The sequence below is a fragment of the Anoplopoma fimbria genome, chromosome 7, assembly GCF_027596085.1.
Source record: "Anoplopoma fimbria isolate UVic2021 breed Golden Eagle Sablefish chromosome 7, Afim_UVic_2022, whole genome shotgun sequence".
NCBI classification, from domain to species: Eukaryota; Metazoa; Chordata; class Actinopteri; order Perciformes; family Anoplopomatidae; genus Anoplopoma; species Anoplopoma fimbria.
The window spans coordinates 9,264,174-9,287,504 of NC_072455.1; the positions used below are offsets into that span (position 1 = coordinate 9,264,174).

Here is a 23,331-nt window from a genome sequence, read left to right on the forward strand (position 1 = left end):
TCCACCCACAGCGTCAAGCTAAAAGCAGCAACACCAAACGACTTCCGGTCATTAGCTCTAAAAATAAACCGCATATATTTTGAAATGCAAAAGGCACGACACTAGCCTCCCTGCCAAACAATACCTCAACTAAATAATAACGTATCGTAAGAATGAGTAACATATAAACGAGTCACCACATTTAAACTATGACACAGTAGAAGTATGACAGGTGGAACCATTCCTTGTGTTGAAGTTGAAAGCAGTTTAGTGAGTCTCCATTACCGGAGGGAATATTTAAAGGAGCCGCATGTGAAACTGTTAAGCAAATATTGAATGAAGGGGTGTGTGAAATTGAAAGTGTGACAACAAGATAAATGCTCGAGTATGGAGCCCAATGATCCTCTTTTCACACATTATGTTTTATTCACTTGCTTAATTAGATTTAAGTCCACTTATCTCTCAATGAGCATATATTGGTAATTGTATCAGTTTCTCTCTATCCATCCATGGGATGGGAACAGAAAAAAAAGAAAAAAAGGCTAACAGTCACCATGCAAAAACTAAAATCTGTCAGGTAACAAAAAACAAGTGCCAATCCTGCACTTAAAACATAAATAGTGACAACATTTCAACAGAACTGTTAAAGGCATACTTCACCTCCACGATGAAAATTTGTGTATCAATTACTCACCTGGTTATACCTTGAATTCTTCAAGAAAACATTGTTTTCCTCCCATAACTCCAAGGTAAACGAAGATTTTAAAATAAACGGAGGGAAGTCTTGTTGAATGGAAGCAAATGGTAGGGCTGCATTTAACAACTGCAGAATCGTATCAAATCGACCTTTAACAAAATCAATTGGTCCAGACTCGTGTGGACTCAAGCGTCAATAGCAAGGTTTAAGAGGAGATGCATGTGTTTGGGAAGTGAGCAATTCATCAAGAAGTTTTTTCCGTGTTTTGATCCTTTGATCACCATGGAGGCATGTTAGTAAAACTAAGTTTTCTTCAAGAATTCGAGGTAACACATAGTAAGGTATTGATGTACAAATGTCATTTTTGGGTTGAATTATTTCTTTAAGGGCCACTTTTGGGAAATTATTGGAATTAAGTCCTGTGCTTTCATATTATTAAGAGCCTATATCAAGCTACGGATTCACATTTATTTCAGGTTCTTAAAGACAAGCTGGTTTCTAAAAAATGATAATTTCTTGTACATATGACACCTCAATGAGGCATAAACACCTTGTAATACTAGAGCTATTATCACAGTCAGCAACATATCAAGAAGAACAGTTTCAGCTCTGTGAAGAATAATTTAAGTTCTAGGATCAATTTTACAATCGTGGAAAAATGCAAAATTCTCCTTAGCGTGGCACTTATCGCCCTCCGTACTAAACCAGAAATCCATGCAAAAATTTGACAGTGAAAAAGTGTAACTTTGTCCCAGTATGTCAGAGTTGAGTGTGTTAGTCACTGTTGTAGTCCTCTATGATCAGGTCCTCCTCCTCCAGAAGGACTTGGCATGCAGTAGGTTGGGGCTGACTGGCCGGCAGACCCTCCTCAACGCCGCCCCGACTCTCCTCTTCCTCCTCGCTGTCCTTGTCCAGCTGGGCCGGCTCCTTGTCCGTCAGAGCCTCCAGTTTTAATCTGCCGAGGACAGAAACAAACACAGAAGTCTAGTACAGTTGTCACCATTGGTTTAACAATATCTGTTTCAAATTGAATAATAGGTGTAACTCTGTAAAACCCTTAATGTTAAGAGGAAATAATCCTTTATGAAGATAAAAAACAAACAGACAGGGAGCAGCAGCGTTGATGGAAAATCTTACAGACTTTTCTTTTTAAACACACCAGGACTTGACTCACTTAGACTAGACTGATCAGTTTGACAAACATGAACTTTCACATTCTTAAAGTAAAAAGCTTGTAGGTAAACCCTGAGTTAAGATTATTTTGACCAAAAAAAAATGTAGTGTTATTTTAAACCGTTGAAATGAAATGATTCTGGTTAAGGCGAACACAGTGTAATGGGATGTTTGAACCCTCATTTCTCCCTCTTCATATTTTAGATTGTTCACTCTTGGGTCCCGTCGACCCACAGACACACTTCAATCTAACTGGTTTATGGGAAGAGTCGTACCTGCCGGGGAACCTCCTCAGTGACATCTGACCCACGTCCTGGATGAAAGCTATCTGAGCTGGGAGACACGACGTAGAAAAGTAGACACTTAACCGTTAATGAATCCTCAAATGTTATCAATGGACACAATCATTCCTATGAGTTAAACAAAGCTCTGTTGGTTGTGGTGAGATATGGGTTTGGAAAACCAATATGGAGGAAACAATATGAAATGTCACCTCAAAATAAAAGTACAACAAGTACAGTATTTGTAAGAATTCAAGGTAAGGGCTAATGAAGTTCTGCTTCGATACATTGCATAGTTGTCCAGTGGCTGATACAGCTGTGATGGATTTCATTGTCAGAAAAATCAAAGCCAGGAAATCATGGTATTGTGTGTGTGTGTGTGTGTGTGTGTGTGTGTGTGTGTGTGTGTGTGTGTGTGTGTGTGTGTGTGTGTGTGTGTGTGTGTGTGTGTGTGTTACCTTGGTTCCTCATTGGGTTGGTGAGTTTGGCCAGGTATGGCAGCAGCTCCGTTTGCAGGCTGACTGGTGTCAGACAGAAGTTCCTGAACAGGGACTGGGCCGCCAGGCAATTCTCCCGGTGCTGACGGGAACAACATCATACTCATTACAGTTTTATTTTCCTGTCAAGGTTGTTGGACTTCCTCACAAACAGACTGTTCGGATTTGTGATCACACCTCCTCCACTCTAACTGTTGAACACCGGAGCCCCTCAGGGCTGTATGCTCAGTTCCCTCCTGTTCACGCTGCACACCCGCGATTTCTACCACCCAACATGACCATAACGCTGTAGTGAAGTTTGCGGATGACACCACCCTCAAACAACGATGAGACTTCACATTGGGAGGAAATGAACAATCATGCAGAGTGGTGCTCATAGACCAACCTTCTGCTCAACGTTGGTAAAACACAGACTGTATATAAGAAGTGGACGTAGTTATTGTGACGTCACATTGGTTTGTGGACTGCTGTTTGAAGCCTCAAGTTTGGCGATTTTGCAGTCTCCATCTTTGATTATGTATAGTCTTTTACAGCCAATGAACGAAAGTTAATATATTTGAAATATGTAGGAGGGCTGTATTTTTTTACGGAAACCTAAAAAGGCTAAATCCCCCTGCCTAGTTTTTGTTAACTTAACTGAACCAGAACAGGAGGGCTCTACAGCAGATGAACAAAACTGCCCAGAACATAATTGGTATCAGTGTATCAATGATATTGGTGACAAGAGGTGCCCGCGCACAGCCCAAAGGATAATAAAAAGAAAGTACCCATCCAAGCATGGTTGGTTTGATTTGGAACCTATTAAGTAATTTAAAACACTCATATTACTTCCATCCATTATCTTTTAACTGCCTATCCTGGTCAGGGCTGGAGCCAATCCCAGCTGACATTGGGCAAGGGCAGGGTCAGGTCACCAGGGCTGACATATATAGACAGACAACCATTCACGCTCACACTCACATCCACACCAACGGGGAGAACATGCAAACTCCACACAGAAGGCTCATCAACCCCGGGAATTGAACCCGGGCCCCTCTTGTTGTTAGTCAACAGTGCTAAGCACCACACCACTGTGCAACCCTTTTATGTCTTCTTCTGGTGCAACTTTTTTTATATACTTTGATTTATTTTAATGTTTAAATTTCATCCTTATTTCAATATCTGTTTATACATTTTCTGGGATTGTCTTGTGGAGGGGGCTTCAACCACATTTTTAATGATGAAATCCTGTATTGTAAAATGACAATAATAAATACTTGAAATGTCAAATAAGTGTTGACTTATTTGACAAAGACACAGTGTAGAAACAGTGTCTTTAGTTACATATTTTGTCCACCGTAAGCACTGACAAACCTGGCCACCTATGACTCATTAAACCTGTCCTAACATTTAAACCACAGATAAACTAATGACAGAGCAACAACCCCGATGTGTCTCACCTTCTTGTTGACCAGCAGCCAGTCCGGTTTGTGAAGCGGTCTGAAGCCAACAGAAACTTGTTGGGCGTTGGAGTGAAGGAGCCCCCTGGTGGCCACTGAGGACCCGTACTGCCCCATGGTGCTGCGACTCTGTAAACAGCACAGCCCTTTATGCAGATGACACAGATTGTTGCTCACAGACCATCCCCGCTAACTGGTGGATCTCATTACCAACATCAGCTGCTCTGTTTCAACAGTGTTGGGCTGATAGACGTGCATACCAGCCTAAAAATTCAACCGTGGAGTTGTTCTGTCTGGAGTTGCAGGGACTTAAACCAAGGAAGAATAGGAAATCTATAAGTAAGGAAAATTCTGCTGGCCACTAGGCTAATTCATGCAGTGTAAATCAGGACGTGTCCTACTGTGTTAAAACCTTATTTTTGTAGATTACAGCACACTTGTAATGCACTGCAGAAGGATTTATATACTGAGGTGGCTCACACAGATACTGGCATTGAAAAGGTGCAGCTTTTTATATTTATTACTTCTGTTGTAGTCTGATAATTCATAAAAGTAGCCATGTGCAGTAATGTAGAAAACTGAAGATGCGATACATTGAGATGCATCAAGAACATTTGAAAAGATGACAGTTAATACTCTGGCAATATCAATACTAATACATTCGATTTGTCTATCTCTCTGAGTTGCATAGATGTAATCTTTTAAAATGAGCTGGATGTAATTTGATCATCTCACTACGTATTTCTTTTTTTCAGCAGGCATTTTTGGATAACAGAGGTCCAAAATATTTCTCAGCTCGTTGTAGGAAGGGGCATGCTACTGCATATTAATTCAAAAGCAACTCCTTAAATATAGTATGCAGACATCAGGAACAATTTCATTGAAGTTATACAGGCCATAGCATTCACATTACATTTTAGTGCCAAAAGAAAGACTGACCGTCCAATCAGAAGTGAGGAGGTCGGCGTCAGACAGATACTCGCTGGCTCGGTCCACGTCCTCCACCTCAGAAAAGAAGTCCAGGTAGTTCTGATGGAGGTACAGGTTGAAGAACTCTCCCGACATGTGGGAACGCTCAACAACCAGCTGAACAAAGATACATGGACAGCAGAGTTCTCAGTGTTCTTAAAGACTAAAATGACACATGCTGTTTGTTACCTTTTAATAATACTAGAAATAAAAGCATGTGTGCACCTCAGGTTCTACAAGTAATGCTTCTCTGTGATGATGAGACAGGTGAGATGGTAGACCAGGTCCAGGGACACATTCAGCTGCTTCAACATCTTCTTGTTTACCTCCTGTTAATGAGGAAAAAAAACAAAAATACAAATTATTTGCCTCTGTGTCAGTTACTGAAGTACTGTCGTGTTTGATCGACCAAAGCTACACTGCAGCGGTCGCGTTCTTCAGTGACCACATGCTTGCTGCTGCAAAAGACTTTCAGCAGGTAAATCAGACGGAAACTGACTTTGTGTTTGATCACATACTTCATTTGCTTCACGTGGTCCTCGTAATCCAAATGTCTTATAAATTAATTTCTGCATGGACCTGAATTCACTTATACGGTGCCAAAGTCTGGATACACCCGTTCCAAGGTAACAATCGTCAACAGGTTCCAATTAGAAAACATTTCTATATCGGCTTCATTTTGTTGATTAAAGCTGATGATCTTCTCTGGAATCAGGCCTTTAAAAAGGACAACTTTTCAAAACAAATTCCACGACAAATTCCATTGTGTTAGTTCGGCTCGCGATACTATCTGACTACCTTGCCATGTCTGCAGCTCTAAGCTTAAACTTGCAATTTTTAATCTAATTGCAATCAGGGGGCAAAGAGTTTGTAAAAAAAATCTTGTATAGAAGTCTATGAGAAAATGACCCTACGCATTGCTGCGTGCTTGGCTGACATCTCGAAGTTGATGGCGACACACCACCTGAAGCTCAACCAAGACAAAACCGAGCTACTGTTCCTCCCGGGGAAGGGCTGCCCGCACCGAGACCTGTCCATCACCATTGACGATACCGTGGTGACGCCAACTCGGACTGTGAGGAATCTGGGTGTGACCCTGGACGACCAACTGTCGCTCTCAGCAAACATTGCATCGGTCACACGCTCCTGCAGATTCCTCCTCTACAACATCAGGAGGATTCGCCCCTTCCTCACTGAGGAGACGGCGCAGGTGCTCATCCAGGCTCTGGTCATCTCCCGCCTGGACTACTGCAACTCACTACTTGCCGGAGCCCCGGCGTCGGCCATCAGACCTCTGGAGCTTGTCCAGAAAGCTGCAGCTCGTCTGGTGTTCAATCGCCCCAAGTTCTCCCACACAACTTCCCTTCTCCGTTCTCTACACTGGCTCCCTGTAAGAGCTCGCATCCAGTTTAAGACTCTGGTGCTAGCCTACAGGGCAGTGAAAGGAACAGCCCCTTCCTATCTCCAGGCCATGGTCAAGCCCTACACCCCCGCCCGACCACTTCGCTCTGCTGCCTCGGGGCGATTGGTTGCCCCGTCGCTCAGAGGTCCCTGCGGCCGATCCACCCGGTCACAGCTTTTTTCTGTCCTGGCCCCACAGTGGTGGAATGAACTCCCCACTGACGTCAGGACAGCAGAGTCGCTGCCCATCTTTCTGCGCAGGCTGAAAACTCACCTCTTCAAGAAGTACTACCCTGAGCCTTCCTCATAGCACTTATTGCATTCGTATTAGTTTGTTGCACTTATTGTATTCGTATTAGTTTGTTGCACTTATTGTCTTCTTAGTAGTTTGTTTCTGCACTATACTTTTGCTCTGGTTTATGCTTTTAGATGCTATTTAAGAAAGGAGATGCACTTATGACTTCTGGTGACTAGTAGTTCTCTTGAATACCTATGTTGAATACACTTATTGTAAGTCGCTTTGGATAAAAGCGTCTGCTAAATGACTATAATGTAAACATTGTAAACATCAGTTTATGGTCTCAATCTCTAGTTTCATTCTTCTTCAATACAGCATGATGCTAATTTAGTAAATTATGGTCCATTAAGTGTGAAATAGATCATATAGTAGGGTATGCTTTAGGGCGGGGCTAACTTGTGATTGACAGGTTGCTGCCACAGCATTGTCTAGTGTTCAGTTGTACTACACGGGGTCAGGACATGTTGTTTTAACCTGTTCTTCTCTATCAAAATGTCGCAATTAGAGTGAATTATGGATGCACCTTGCTAACCAAGCTAGCTATCTAGCAATTATTTCCTTTAACAGCTGGTCACTAGTTTTTAGCAAACAGGGAGATAAAGTGCATTTGTTGGGGACTAATTTCAGTGGCAAATTAAGTAACTATTTGTGGCAGCAAGATGGTGTATGTGGGATTTAGTCAAACAATATACAGTGTGTGTTTTTATGGCGATGAAGGAACATGTGAGTCAGTGCAACAGTGTGGCTCACTGATGTCTTTTTATAGTTTTTGACAACAATGGAACTATATGACACGGAGGAAGTAGGTCTATCAGGCACTGACACACACACAATACTTGTTAGTAGAGACTTGGTAAGAAACTGGGAGCTGTGACTCACGTTTGCAGTGTAGGATCTTCCCCAGTGCTCTGAACAGAAACAGAGAAGCGTCTTTCCCTCCAATCGCCTGCTCCTCCTCCAGCTCCTTTGTCGGTTTGGACTTCTTCTTCCGCTGGTTCGTTCTGGAAACGGCTTTGCTCAGCGAAGACACAGGTCTGTCCTTCTTCATCCTCCACAGCCCCTTTTCCAACGACGTGTCTGTAAAGTTACAATGATGATAGACATTCTTTGATGTCACTTAAGATAGGGCAACAATATTTGTTCTATATCAATGAATGGTCATTAAAATCAAAAGGTATTTCCAGCAAATATCATGGTATTCCTGTGTTTGACTTGACCTGAGAGGGAGGAGAACTGGAGGCTGTTGATGGCGCTGCGAATATCTCCCGGGCTTCCTGAACAAAGCGTCTCTAACACCGCCTGGTCTGTGATGCACATCCTCCCACAGCTCTGCTTAGAATTATGGGAAAATATACACTGCAGAAAACGCATTTAAAAATCATTGGATTTGTGTAATAAACTGGAAGGAATTCTTTTCACCTTTCCTGCTTCCGCCGTTGAAATCCGAGTCAGGACCTTCATCATTGTGGTCGGAGCCACGGGGTTAAAACTGGAAGACAATGTTCAGAGGAATCCAGAGGGTTAGGGTTTGTTTTTTTGCATATTAATTAAAATCACTTTTACTTTGATGATTTTTTCATTTCCTACTGTCAATTAAACTCCTGCAGATGTTTCACATTAAAAGCCCATTTTAGAAATGCGAGAGCTTATACCCTTTGAGCCCCTGAACAGCTTTTAATGTGAAATATCCATGCAGGAAGCTCTAAGTTTCACTGATTATGGCTAAACTGTTATAGAAAAAAACTTCAAAGTCAAAGCAGCTGTTAATTTCTAGTGACTGAAAATCGCATTTGAGAGTGGTGAGTATGACATGACTGCCCTCGTACAGATGGAATCCTACCCATGCATCTATCCATTACTAAGGGTGTTCTGATTGATCAGCCATCGATCGTTATTGGACGATATTTAACCTCTATAAAAGCCAATCAGAAGAAACGAATCAAGCAAATCGGGCAAGAAAACAAACAGATATAAATGAATAATAAATGATTTAAATGACACATTATATAAATAATCTGATTCTGATACATTAAAAAATATGCATCCCATTCTTGCCAAAGCTTGTTATTCTCCTCCCTCTCTCCCTGTTGCTCTCCTGCAGTTTCAATTTCGACCGATTTTTACACATAATGATATTTCAAAATCTGCCCATACACTATATATATATATATATCAGAAATAGCCTATTATTATTTATTTTTATTACATACTTGTTCAACATATTTGTCAGTTGTGTCAAACAGACAGTGAGACATACGAGCGGACAAGCAAACAATCAAAGAGCGGGGTCGCTTTTGGAGGAAGTAGCTTCAAATAGACCCCGCAATTGGCTATTAGGGCATTCGCCCCCAAAACGGTCCTGATCGTAGCATCCTTTTCCATTAGCCACAACTCGCTTTTGCTCCAGTGTCACGGAAGAAATGGAGTCAATCCCCTCCCGCCGAGCCAAAGCGGCTTTGTCTCTGATCTGAAGATTTTTGTTTGCGAGCTCTAAAAACTGGTAGCGGAAAAATCAGCTCTGAAGTTGTGTAGTGTGAACTAGGCATGACTCAACATGTGTTTGGACTATTGGAAGACACCAATGGAATTAGATAATGTATGTGAAAATGTGGGCTACATTATACTGAATTCATGCTGGAGTTTTGCATCGCCAGAAAATAACTAGAATTAGCGACTCCACCAACCAGTCAAGTTGCAATTTACATCCATGTCTGTCGAAAATCACTTTATCATTTTTATCTAATTAGACATTTGTGTGAAATCATCATAATTAATGTATAACTTATTGAGTAAAGACTAAAAATGGGTTTGTGAGGTCACAGCGACCTTTAAACAAATTTTAAGCAGTTCATGCTTGTGTCAAAATCTGTAGAAATTCCCTCATGGCGTTCCTGATAGAATCCTCGGCCAGATGGGATTCATGCAAGCCACCAGGGAGATTGTGGTGATTAAAATAAACAGGAAGTTCTATATCGGCTTTTACCAAAAACTGAAGCACACATTTACAAAGTGTCGGTTTCTTCTCAAATCTGGCCACGGATGTGCACGCGCAATCTCCCCTCCACAGCCAACCGCTGGTATTTAACTGTGTCTAACAGGGGTCTCAGGTTATTTTGCATAAAAGGTCAAACATCCCCCATCAAAGCCAACCTGATGCTGCGGATGTCCAGCTCCTCCTGGATCTCCCTGGGGAACAGAATGCGTGAGCTGCTGTCTCCACTCAGACTGTCGGACACGATGAACACCAGGGGACATCGGCTGGTCTTTACAAAGCGCCTGGCAGGAAACGGTGTCACATAGAGCAGGGAAATACACAGGTGGCACAGATTAGATTCATGGACACATGTACTTAGTTCTCAGTACTATATACTATGTCCTGTAGAAAGGTATTCAAAAGGACATCTACAAAAAGAAAATGGGAAACAGATTAAAGGCCTTTGGGGGTGCGTTTCATCCATTTGTTTAATTCCCACCTCAAATTTCTTTTGGAACTGTTGTTTTTGTCATAAATACTTTCACACACAATGGTATTATTGGGGAGGTCAAAAAAAAAAAGGTCCTTTTTGGAACAATTTTTATGAGCTTTCGCACCGAGAATAAAAGGCATTAACTTTGTTAATGCCGTTGTGAGGAACAGACATATTAAAAATGTGCATTTTGTGAACATCACTGAGACTCCTTAGCCCGAACCATAGACTGTATATAAGAAGTGGACATCGTTATCATGACGTCACGCATAGGTTTGTGGACTGCCAGTATGAAGCCTCGAGTTTGGCGATTTCACATTCACCATCTTGTATTTTTTCGCAACCAATGAACAAGAGTTACCATATTTGGAATGAGTGGGGGCATTGAATTTTCTTTTTCTTTTATTAGGCCCACCAATTCTTCATTCTGAAGATAAATTGTGTCATCATAATAATCTCTACTGTTTTTTCTGTGTGAAAGCATGAAAAAAAGCTCTGATCTCACCTCAGAATGTCGTGCAGGCTGCCAGGTGTCCTGTAGAACTGGTTTGGGAAATCCTGAGGAGGGACAAGCGGAGACCAAGTGTTAACTATAAAGCTAAACATGCCAGCTTTAGACCAATGTGATCAGACAATCAGACAATCCTGTTCCCAACAGATAATGGTGAGTTCAAATGTTCCAATATATTCTCAGTTGTTTAAGCAACAGTGATAACTTGCATTGCGATATATCGTGATTTATTACCTTTTTTCAATTGCAAATGATACAGTTTAATAACATCTGATTAAACAAATAAGATAAAGATTGCATTTGGTTTATCTCACTTCAGATTTCTTTTTTTTTTTTGCATGATTGCACCAGAAAAAAACTCAGCACCATCTAGTGGACTGAAAAAGCACTTGTTTCCAAAAGCTTTCATTGTTACTTGCAGTGTTAATAGTCTGTTACATAAAATATTGATATATTAATATATATATACAATATTGTATCAGTACAATATTACCATGCAGAACATACCTCCATCAGTATGAGCTTTCTGTCTGTGGCCGCTCCGTCCCCCAACATCTTCAGGCAGTTGTACTTGTTCGCTCGGAGGAGGAACTCCTGGAACTGGGCTAACTGGGAGCTGAAGGACAAGCCATTTGTCCTCCAGTCTGGGGAAAGGCGGAGAATCAGAAACACCATACAGACACATGATAGAGATGTAGGTACCGCTGTCAGCCTGCCCCAAAAAAACATTCACTCTTGCACGCAAGATGTCAAAAAATTATTCATTATTATTATATTCTCTTTATACACACATGAAGATGTCAAACTATATATATATTATTATTATTATTATTATTATTATTATTATATTCCTTTATTGATCCCCATGGGTGACCCACTACAGAGCTGGCTTTCCTCACCAGCTTATTGAGCTTGTTGGCATCTCCAGTCCTGATAAGTCGAATTACCTCTACTCAATGTATTAAATCTTTTAATTTTATTTCATCAAGAATTTCATTTCTCATCTTATTTTCACTGCTTCAATATATTTAAAAATGTGTATTTTACTTGATTTCAAGCATCTTATGTGCACTCTGCAAATATCAGTACTTATTTTTAATATTTTAAACTTTTATTATTATTATTTTTATCATTAGTCATCCCCATTGACAAACTTGCGTTGAATATTACAAACACCTTTCAATATAATGCAATCCAACACATCAGCACCAACGCCGACACGGTCTCAACAAAAGCATTTTCATGTTTCACTTTCTCTGGTGGGTAATTCTCTTTCATATTAATGATAATAACGATGATATGACAGAGAGCGTTTCTCCTCACCGCTCTGACCACTGCTGTACAGCTCCAGGCTGGAGGGGTTGGTCCACTCCTGAACCCTGAGGCCCAGCTCCCGAGACAAAACCTGGACCGTGGTGGTCTTCCCGCAGCCGGATGGCCCGGTCAGCAGCAAGACTCTGCCCTGTGGATGACAACGACCCTAAACCTTTTTTCCTCGCTTAAGACCTCCACAGACATCGTGGAGCTTTTTTTTGTTCACAACAGTCCTCACAAACAATGTTAGTTTAAATCGTGAAACTGTTTTACCTTCGATGTGTTTGAGTGAACTCTCATCCAGTTCTCTACTTCCTCTATCTTCTTCTTGTGGACAGCTAGCTCGGCCTACACATACACACAAAGTAACCATTTTAAGAACTACAAAGTTCAAACTTGAATCTTTTATCGCAGCTAAAATAAAACACATGATTAGAGCCTTCAGCAGTGCTCACATGGCTACTTGATGAACTTGCAGTAATCAAAATCCAATAGAGAAATGCCGTTGGCTTTCTGTGGAGGGAACCAGTAGGATGCCAACTTCCTGGTTGGCTGACAAAAACAAGTCCTTCCTAGAGAACTCTACTCAAATGATCTGCCTTATGGATTGAGATTCATAGGATTTGGTGCGTTAACGTGATGGACTATCTTGATTTGTAGGTAGTTTATTACTGGATTAACCAAAAACTGACTCATCTGGATATTGTATCCATACATTTTTTCTTAACTGTTTTTTTCCCCGGAAAAGTCAGTGTTTCAAGACAAATATCTATATAACGGTTAAAAATCACATTAATGTGAAAAATCACATATAATGTGATTTTAAAGTGGCAAGTGAAGTCTTAAGTTGCTCACTGATTTTGATGTGATAACAGAGAACTACGGACACATCACAGTACGTCATTGAGACCAGCTGTTGGCTATATCCCAATGTATTCATGGGTACCAGAGCAAACAACAAAAGCGATGATGCTGACCTGAGAACGCGGCGAGTATCTGTCCACCCACGGCTCATCCTGGTCCCCATCTGCTGACTCTGTCAGCAGACGGGACGTGTGACTGTCTGAGCTGGCGGACTCTACTGCCCTCTTCCTGGGCCTCTTGGGCTCAGCCTTGGAGCACGAAACCTGGCTGGCCTTTCTCCGTCTGGACGGAGCGAAGCTGTCAGCCGGCAGGTCTGCGAAGGACGGATCCACCCAGCGGTTTGGCTATAATGAAAACAGTCAAACATCATTTAGTTAAGGATTTTAAGTGAAGTAGGATGTCTACAAAATTTCTAAATAAAGATGATCACTAGACCGAACCAGATGTTAATTATTAACAGGAGGAGGAAGGTGGCCTTGTGTGCTCAGTGAAGAGCTGGTACCTCACAGAAATAAAAGGTATTCCTGAGGAAACCTTTGATTTGATTAAATGCATGCTATGACTGGGAAAAGAGGGGAAGTGGGGATAATGTTGGATAAAGGAAGCTAAACATATTAAGTAGAAGACCAAAGGGAAAACGTATTAAATTATTGGAGATAAAGCCCTTTTCAAACTGTACTACAGGGCTCAACAGTAAGGGCTGCCAGGTTGCCATTGGCAACCATTTTGCAAAGTTGGCAACCGATTTCTTGGCCTTTGGCTGTCATGACTCGAAATTACTTTTTAATACTTGTGTGTGTGTTTATGTGTATGTATGTATATAGATGATAGTGTATATATATTATGGAGTATGTTACCAACATCTGGTAAAATTTAAGGGTCATGTCAGTATAGCAAAGGGCCTTTACCCTGAAATAGATGATTTACAAACAGATTCACACTCAACACCTACAAAGTTTAGACTTCAATAAGTTCATGTCTTTGGACTTATTTTACACAGGGAGAACATGCATGTATGTATATATGTATGTCTGTATATGTAATATATATATATATATACAACCACTACACACACATATATATATACATACATATATATATATATATACATATACATATATATATATATACATATATATACACATATATACATACATACATACACACACAGACATATATAAATACAGAATGAGTAAACAAACAATGTAATGTAGTTGTCATTTAACATTTGCCTCCTTAAAGAACTTACTCTGCTTGAAGCTGCTTTGTCGCCCACAGAAAGCTTGTCCATCCTTAACACTGGTGCTTCACATTGAAGGGAGCAGTTCAGCAGTTGTTGGTTGTGGTGATGGTTTTAGATCTAGCTAACATAGGGCAGCACAGAAAATACATAGTTATCTCAGTAAAACAGCATAATGAAAGGGTCTATGGATATGCAAAGTTTCATATTGTATTATCTTTAGCTTAGCTTTTTTTCCCTTGATATTGTGCTGCCAGAAAATGTATTAAGATAAAGTTATCTCCACATCTAGAACACATAACGTTATCCATTAGGTGTAAAATACCTTATAAAATACGTTATAAATGCATTTTAGTCTACTTCGATGTCTTTTGGTGATATACGGATACGATACATTCACAGAAGGGTGGAATGGGTCAGCGAACGTTTACAAACTTACTAATCTATCTTTATTACCTTACCTTGTTTAACCGGTTGATGTGTCAGCAGCATACACGGTGTGTTTCCGTCACTTGTAACTTTTCCTCGGCTGTAATGAGAACTAACTAGGAGGTAAAGTTAATGTCACTAAAGAGTTACAGGAGCTATGAGGCAAAGTGAAGTTTACCTATTTAAACGCCGTGGAGTCGGTATTCCGCAAACTGACCTTCCGTTGACGTAAAGCTGACGTGAAGCAGTTCACTTACGGCAGTGTTTTGTGAAAGTCTGCCTCGGCTGGCGTGATAGCAAACATCTAACGTTAGCTAGCTACCCCAGCCTTCCATTTTGTCACAGCTCTCTCTTTCAGGTTTGTTTATTGACATTAAGCGGTGAAACTAAAGTGTCTAGAGTGGCATTAAAAGATAATATGACTTTTCTGTCTTCCAGGTGGACGTCGTCAAGGCACGTGTTGGCTGCTAGCAAAGCTATGAAGATGAGGAAGAGACCAAACATTCTGCTAACAGGTGATATGAACTTCTGCGGCTGATTATTTCGCGTCACAGTTGCACTGCTGGAATCTTTTCTTCGGAATGTTTAGCTTGCCATCGAGTTTTGGTTTTAATGACTGCATATTCCACACATTTTGGGGTTGCATCAACGATCGGGTAACGTAAAGATGGAGCATCCCCCCATTTTTAACCGTGAACGAATTATTATTGAATGCCAGGTGGACAGGCAAAATGAACAGTAGTAGGTTCTTTAATTAAACTTGAACGTATTCCTCTCTCCTCTCTCTTTGTACATATTTTATAGTTTTGTTTTTTTCATTTTGCTATATGCATATTATGTTTTTTATCATGTATATTGTATCATTTTTCATGTATGTTTTTGATTATTTTTGTTCAGATTTTCTGTAATTGTCTTTTGTTCTATATTAATGTCTCTTGATTTTTGCATTGCTTGCCTTTTTATAGAATATAAAAAAGACATTTTATTTCATTAAAATTGGAATGTCTCTTACTATGTTTATGTTATGCACCAACTACCAAAGCAAATGCCTTGGATGTGAAAAACTAGTTGGTAATAAATCTGATTCTGATCCAGGAACCCCTGGTGTTGGAAAGACCACTTTAGGAAAGGAGCTGGCCCAGCGGACGGGGCTGACCTATGTCAACATAGGAGACCTGGCCAAGGAAGGTAGAAACTATTAACAAGACTTTCAAAAACAAACTGGAAAGAGCAACTACAGATAAGATATCCTGGTAGTAAGGACCTGATTCTCTCACCCCCAGGTCAACTTTATGATGGCTATGATGAAGAGTACCAATGTCCAATTTTGGATGAGGACGGGGTGAGTTAATTTCCACATGTAAGCATTCAACCTGGTGATGATGCACTAATAGTAACTGCACAAAACTAGAAACCGCAGTGTTCCGTTAGATAAGATTTGGAACCACTGCGCCACATTGCTTCCTTGTTTATTTTCTTGGTTAAACCCACTGGCTTCATCAGCAGCCTTCATTGCCCATGATGACCCATCGAAGCTAGGGTTTGAACCTCATTGCTGCAGCCTCAACCCTCTGACCGAGGCCAGCCACCCACTAATACTCTAAAAGGGTTTGACATTAGCTTTTTACCACGGCAAAGACAACATGTTACAAGATGACATTTGAACACATCATGATAACGTGTAATTTACCTTCTCCAAATACTCATATTACTGCGTGGAACTTGAATGCACGATACTGTAAATGAATGGAACCTCTGAATATCAGCTGTTACACTTTTTTTTTTTTTTTTATTTTAGACCCGTGCTGACTGCAGAAGAACTGTTCACTGTGATTAGTCTGAGCAGCATGCATCGAAATATATAACATTATTATAAGCCTACATGTCCAGTTAAGTTACTTGTCTCAAAATGGTGTTGCACCGTTAGTTCCATTATTTTTGGACTGCTAACTAGCTCTCCTCTTGCCGATTTCCACAAGTTTATCGTTCACAATGTAGCATAATCAGGGCTTGGTGACTCAAAGCCATTAATGTTGATCACCCTACGCATGTTTCTCCTGAACGTCAGCCCCTAATAAAGATCACATTTATTTTTCACTAACCCGATCAGACAACTGCATGAGGCGTGTAACTTGCCTGAAGACATGGTTTACTTGCCCCAGGCAAGCTTTAATGATGAGCCCTGATCTAAGTTGGACCACGGATTCATCAAACAAGAAGTTAACTTGCTTATTGGTTATCATTTTTTATTATCATTAAACCACTATCTAACTAGGTAGGTCCCATATACATTACCGAATTTCTTTCCCAAGGGAGCCCTGGGCAGCAATACAGGGTTTTCAAACGAGATATGCTCTAACGCTAAAGCAAATTAAACAGTGCACACAGTATCAACTCCAGAAACCTGTGCCTAGGAAGAGAGTCAGGAAGAAACAGATCTAGCTGAGGTAGTTAAAAAAACTCCAAATTGAATTAGCCTTCAAAACCCTTCACTAAATTCTGAAATGCTCATATTGTTCGGGCATGTACATCGGGCAGAGGCTTGCATATGCAATAGGTCATCATAGCGGAAGAGGTAATGCACTTCCATAAAGGTAGAAGACATAGCGTTATTGCTGGAATCAAACATTCGGGGCTACTTTATATGAGCCACAATACAGTGCGGGGGAATTACGGCGCACAGAGAAGGAAGAGGCCGCCCCCCGCAGTGGCGTACAGTCTGGCTGGTCGGTCGGCCGCGTGCAGTGGTCGTCTCAAAGTCTGCTTCACTTAATCAATCCCCACACTTCTGTTTCCAATGTTGATGAATGTATTCTGTCATATGCCATTAGTGCTACACTAATAAACACGAGAAGCAACAATTTAAGACAGAAAATTTTCGCAAAAATACATGGCAGCATGTACATCCATTTGCAACCATTTTGAGAAATCGCCAACCAAGTCTTAAGCTGCAACTGCTTTTTAACATGTACAAAAAAGGCTCACACCCCAGTCTGTTCAGCTGTGTGTGAGAGAGGATTCAGCTGTCTAAGCAGACACTATCATCTTTTTGAGATGAGGTGTGTTTTTAATTTATACAATGTTGAAACAACATGAAGTAAAGTATCACCCACATATTGAGTCCATGTTGTGGTGGCTATCACACATTTGTACATAGTGACTTACTGCGATCCTGCAGGTGGTGGATGAGCTGGATGAAAAGATGGTAGAAGGCGGGATGATCGTTGACTATCACGGCTGCGACCTGTTCCCTGAGCGCTGGTTCCACATCGTCTTCGTCCTCCGCACAGACAACACCCAGCTGTACACGCGGCTGGAGAGCAGGTAAACCTCCACCTCATGTATGGACCCCAAATGAACATATGACTGCGGACTATTGGCAGCATGGTCTCAGGTTTTCGGTTAGCATCTTTTGAACAATTCAAACCTTTTGGCATGCATCAAGATGGTGGAAAGGCTAATGGTATGACTCATGCTTTAGAGGCACATGCAGATTCTGAGTGGTAAGGGGCACTACGAGAGCCCCTTTCCCCACTGGACAAAAAAACCCAATAACATCTGGCTTTTGTGTTCAGTGAAAAATGTTACAATCTGCATTCATTCCCATATTTATTGACTCAAGCTCAGATCAGCAGTGATAAGCTTTTTTTTTTTTTCACTTTTTCTTGCGAGATGCTATGTGATGCATGTTGAAGTGAATATATGATGGAATTTTGACAATTATTTTAATTTAGTAATGTACAAGACTCCATTTACAAAAACAGTAATTTAACTTTGCTGATCGCTGTTAAACACACCATTTAAACTCGACAGAATCAAAATAGAACTCACAAACCGTCGTTAGTTTTTCCACTGTTCCAGCAATCACCAACTGTGGTTTGAAAGTTTGAATGAGAGACTGAATAAGTTACAGATATACAAAGTAAGTAACTACGGTTTCACTGTTTACTAACCCTGTTCTACGGCGTATTTGTGACATAGAAAGAGAAACAGAAAAAAAAAAAACTGGCAATGGGAAAGGAGTCTTATCGTCTATGCCAATGCTGTGTGCCACATCTTTTAAACTGCTTTTTATTTTTTTACCTAAAATGACTGATACCACTCTCCACTGCCATGCATTGATGCTCGGTCTGTTATATTTTAGAGTCTATAACTATTCCTAGTAGTCACCACTGTCTTTGTGCTGGGATATGCCACTTACAGATACAGTGGGTACGGAAAGTATTCAGACCCCTTTAAATTTTTCACCCTTTTTTCATTGCAGCCATTTGCTAAAATCGAAAAAGTTCATTTTTTTTTCGCATTAATGTACACTCAGCAACCCATCTTGACAGAAAAAAACAGAAATGTAGAAATTTTTGCAAATTTATTAAAAAAGAAAAACTGAAATATCACATGGTCATAAGTATTCAGACCCTTTGCTCAGTATTGAGTAGAAGCACCCTTTTGAGCTAGTACAGCCATGAGTCTTCTTGGGAATGATGCAACAAGTTTCTCACACCTGGATTTGGGGATCCTCTGCCATTCTTCCTTGCAGATCCTCTCCAGTTCTGTCAGGTTGGATGGTGAACGTTGGTGGACAGCCATTTTAAGGTCTCTCCAGAGATGCTCAATTGGGTTTAGGTCAGGGCTCTGGCTGGGCCAGTCAAGAATGGTCACAGACTTGTTCCGAAGCCACTCCTTTGTTATTTTAGCTGTGTGCTTCGGTCATTGTCTTGTTGGAAGGTGAACCTTCGGCCCAGTCTGAGGTCCTGAGCACTCTGGAGGAGGTTTTCTTCCAGGATATCTCTGTACTTGGCCGCATTCATCTTTCCTTCAATTGCAACCAGTCGTCCTGTCCCTGCAGCTGAAAAACACCCCCATAGCATGATGCTGCCACCACCATGTTTCACTGTTGGGATTGTATTGGGCAGGTGATGAGCAGTGCCTGGTTTTCTCCACACATACCGCTTAGAATTAACGCCAAAAGTTCAATCTTGGTCTCATCAGACCAGAGAATCTTATTTCTCATAGTTTGGGAGTCCTCCATGTGTTTTTTGGCAAACTCTATGCAGGCTTTCATATGTCTTGCACTGAGGAGAGGCTTCCGTCGGGCCACTCTGCCATAAAGCCCCGACTGGTGGAGGGCTGCAGTGATAGTTGACTTTGTGGAACTTTCTCCCATCTCCCTACTGCATCTCTGGAGCTCAGCCACAGTGATCTTTGGGTTCTTCTTTACCTCTCTCACCAAGGCTCTTCTCCCACGATTGCTCAGTTTGGCTGGACGGCCAGGTCTAGGAAGAGTTCTGGTCATCCCATACTTCTTCCATTTAAGGATTATGGAGGCCACTGTGCTCTTAGGAACCTTGAGTGCTGCAGAAATTCTTTTGTAACCTTGGCCAGATCTGTGCCTTGCCACAATTCTGTCTCTGAGCTCCTTGGGCAGTTCCTTCGACCTCATGATTCTCATTTGTTCTGACATGCACTGTGAGCTGTAAGGTCTTATATAGACAGGTGTGTGCCTTTCCTAATCAAGTCCAATCAGTTTAATTAAACACAGCTGGACTCCAATGAAGGAGTAGAACCATCTCAAGGAGGATCAGAAGAAATGGACAGCATGTGAGTTAAATATGAGTGTCACAGCAAAGGGTCTGAATACTTATGACCATGTGATATTTCAGTTTTTCTTTTTTAATAAATTTGCAAAAATTTCTACATTTCAGTTTTTTTCTGTCAAGATGGGTTGCTGAGTGTACATTAAAAGCGATTTTAGCAAATGGCTGCAATGAAACAGAGTGAAAAATTTAAAGGGGTCTGAATACTTTCCGTACCCACTGTATGTCACTGACGTTCTGTACTGCCTCTTAAAAGAAAACCTTAAAATAGTTCACACACAATTTTACAGTTGCAGCAGACGTGTTTCCATTCAGTTGTCAAGCTAATTTTAAGCAAAATTTTGAATTGTCGCCTAAAAGAAAAAGAGAGTATTAAGGAAGTTAACGGAGTAGAGGGTGCCAACTGGAAACGAACCATCTGATAGAAAACTGGGGTCCTCAGGGTTTTGTTTCCATTGGGTGCGTTTTAATAGCTATTTCATGTCAGCTAGTGTTGGCCATGTTTCCTGCTGTCTGGAGATGAAGACGAGCATTCATTAGAGGATGATAGCAGAAACTTTACCATTTTCACCCCTTATACAGGGCTGCACGGTGGCTGGACAACCTTCTGTGTGGAGTTTGCATGTTCTCCCCGTGTCAGTGTGGGTTCTCTCCGGGTTCTCCGGCTTCCTCCCACAGTCCAAAGACATGCAGCTTAGGTGCATTGAAGACTCTAAATTGCCCGTAGGTGTGGATGTGAGTGTGAATGGTTGTTTGTCTCTATATGTCAGCCCTGCGACAGACTGGAGACGTGAACCCTGCCTTCACCCAATGACAGCTGAGATCGGCTCCAGCACCCCTGCGACCCTTAACTGGATAAGCAGGTTACGGAAAATGGACCCCTTATACAGCTCAACTCTTTTTCAGCAAATGCAAAAACCACATCAAGCAAGCTCAAAAACTTTTTCCGCAACCAATTAAGTTTTATCAAATTTTGCCATTTCCATATAGCATTTCCAATGTCCTACTTCTCGATGTGTGTAAAATATCGTGAACAGAAAAGTTTTGTGAGGAAAAAATGAGGAATGCACTCTCCTCAGGGGAGCAACGTCGTCGCTTTTTTGCTCCCTCCAACCGTCTGAAGTGGACTCTGTCCTCTTTGTGTGAACTTGCAGGGGCTACACGGGGAAGAAGCTGCAGGACAACGTGCAGTGCGAGATCTTCCAGACCATCTACGAGGAGGCCATGGAGGCCTACAGCGAGGAGATCGTCCACCAGCTGCCCAGCGACACTCCTGAGGACCTGGAGCGCAACCTGGAGCAGCTGGTTCAGTGGACCGAGCAGTGGATGAAGGACCACAACTAGAAGCCTGACTCTCTCCTGCCGGGTTCCACTGGCAAGAAAAAAAAAATGCTATTTGGACAATTAAAAAATCGTATTGTAGTTATTTTCCAATTTGCATTTATTTTCATAGATTGTTGCCATCATGGTGATGTGATAGCTTTCTTCAGCGGCCTCTTTCGCCTGCTTTAGTTTGTAGGAAGTGGTGCTGGGTCATCTCTCTCTCAAATGGTTGATAGAATCCACTAGCACACACTTGCTGACAACCAATTGTATTATTATTCCATTTAACGCTTGATTTTTAAACACTGCAAACTAGTGTCAAGTCAAAGCACTCATGTACAGCTTCATTCTACATTCATAATTTTTTATAACTAAATGACCACTGGGAAACAGTATTGTCATCATGTCCTAGTGCTACACATAAGTTAGTTATTTCAATGTGTAAAGCATAGACTGTTTATAAGAAGTAGACGTAGTCATGATGACGTCAACCATTGATTTGTGGACAACCGTTATCAAGCCTCGAGTTGGGCATTTTTGCTGTCGCCATCTTTGATTATGGCTGTTGCCATCTTGACTGTTTGTGACCAGTAAACAGATGTTACCATATTGAAGAGAATATGAGGAGAAATGATGTAGGGCAGCGACCTGTCAATCACAGTAAGCCCGCCCTAAGGTATAATCTGCTTGATGGTCTGTTTGACTCTAAATGCCATAATTTACTAAACATCATGCTGTATTGAAGAAGACTTGAAACTAGAGATTGAGACCATAAACTCATGTTTACAATGTTTACTGAGGGAATAAATCAAGAGAGAAGTAGAGTAATTTTATCTTGGACTTCTATACAATCATACTACTTTTTGCAACCACAGGAGTCTTCCCATTATGGCCATTAGAAAGAATGCAAGTGTTAAGACACTTATGTGTTTTCTTCACTGGGCAGAACAATAGTTTGCTGCCTGGTTTAGCCTTGCTAACTCGTCTGGATAGCTGATGCAATCGGCTTGTATTTGTTACCAACCTGTACGGTCACAGTGTATATTCCTAAATTAGTTACTGTCACACCCGAACCACAAATAGATGGTTGAAAGGGGGCCCATAAAATCCCACAAATGTAAAAGTGATCTCTTTTTTTTAACATTTGAATTCTTAAGTGCTTTCGTTAAATACTGAAATCTGTTCATTTAAACATTTCCCTAACGAACTGTTGTATTTCAGCTGTTTTTATGTAAAGTAAGAACTAAACTGTGTCCTTCAAGTGCTGTACAAACACCTGACACGAGAACACCTGGGCGTAGCCACACCTGTACATATGTGTATGGTCATGATACAGTAAACAGTGAGTGACGTTACTGAGCTCAGCATGCAGTGAGGGTGTTTGACTGTGGAACATTTATGGTCAGAAGCTGGTCTCGGGGGGGAAGGTGGGTACATTTAATTAAGATGAGATGGTGAAGGTCATGAAATATGAATGCTTTCATGTTTATGTTGACTTTTATTGGCGACATTCCGAAGGTTCAGGTGAACAGTTATACAAAGACCACGTGTGGCTATCCATAGACTTTAAGTTTTTATCTAGAACGTTACTTTTATGTCTTCGTTATCCTAAAGAACACACTTATGGAAAGTAAAACGTATTGTCACATTTTCTAAGTCTTATTTTTAAACGAACTTAACGCTCCACTTTGACATTTCTGTACGAAGAGGATGACGTGCCTTCGCTTGACAAAAACCGTTTCCGTTACGGGTTTGTTTTTTCAAATTAAAAGCTCTAAGGGCTTAATTAAATGTACGGTATTCACTCCAGTGGTACGTTTCATTTTATGTTTTGAATGTTAAAAATCAATCATTA

General features: G+C 41.0%; 2 protein-coding genes across 3 annotated transcripts; one reads left to right on the forward strand and one right to left on the reverse strand.

Moving 5' to 3' along the window:
• Window positions 1-383: 383 nt before the first annotated feature.
• rad17 (RAD17 checkpoint clamp loader component) lies at window positions 384-14,682 on the reverse strand. Of its 2 annotated transcripts, none has more exons than XM_054601356.1 (17): window positions 14,592-14,682; window positions 14,140-14,250; window positions 13,004-13,234; window positions 12,300-12,374; window positions 12,036-12,174; window positions 11,220-11,356; window positions 10,707-10,759; window positions 9,885-10,010; window positions 8,154-8,223; window positions 7,952-8,063; window positions 7,614-7,811; window positions 5,261-5,364; window positions 5,006-5,152; window positions 4,067-4,195; window positions 2,589-2,709; window positions 2,125-2,182; window positions 384-1,631 (listed from the first exon to the last, which is right to left on the reverse strand). In XM_054601356.1, exons 2-17 carry the CDS (start codon window positions 14,179-14,181, stop codon window positions 1,451-1,453), a joined length of 1,923 nt encoding a protein of 640 aa, XP_054457331.1. In that variant the 5' UTR covers window positions 14,182-14,250; window positions 14,592-14,682; the 3' UTR covers window positions 384-1,450. The 2 variants fall into 2 exon arrangements, with proteins under 2 accessions (XP_054457331.1, XP_054457330.1); XM_054601355.1 differs by having other exon boundaries at window positions 14,140-14,254.
• A 114-nt stretch (window positions 14,683-14,796) lies between these two features.
• Window positions 14,797-22,683, forward strand: ak6 (adenylate kinase 6). Its single transcript, XM_054601357.1, has 6 exons — window positions 14,797-14,917; window positions 14,998-15,074; window positions 15,655-15,747; window positions 15,843-15,901; window positions 17,738-17,883; window positions 21,308-22,683. The coding sequence occupies exons 2-6, from the start codon at window positions 15,038-15,040 to the stop codon at window positions 21,495-21,497; spliced, it is 525 nt and encodes a 174-aa protein (XP_054457332.1). The 5' UTR covers window positions 14,797-14,917; window positions 14,998-15,037; the 3' UTR covers window positions 21,498-22,683.
• Window positions 22,684-23,331: the final 648 nt, after the last annotated feature.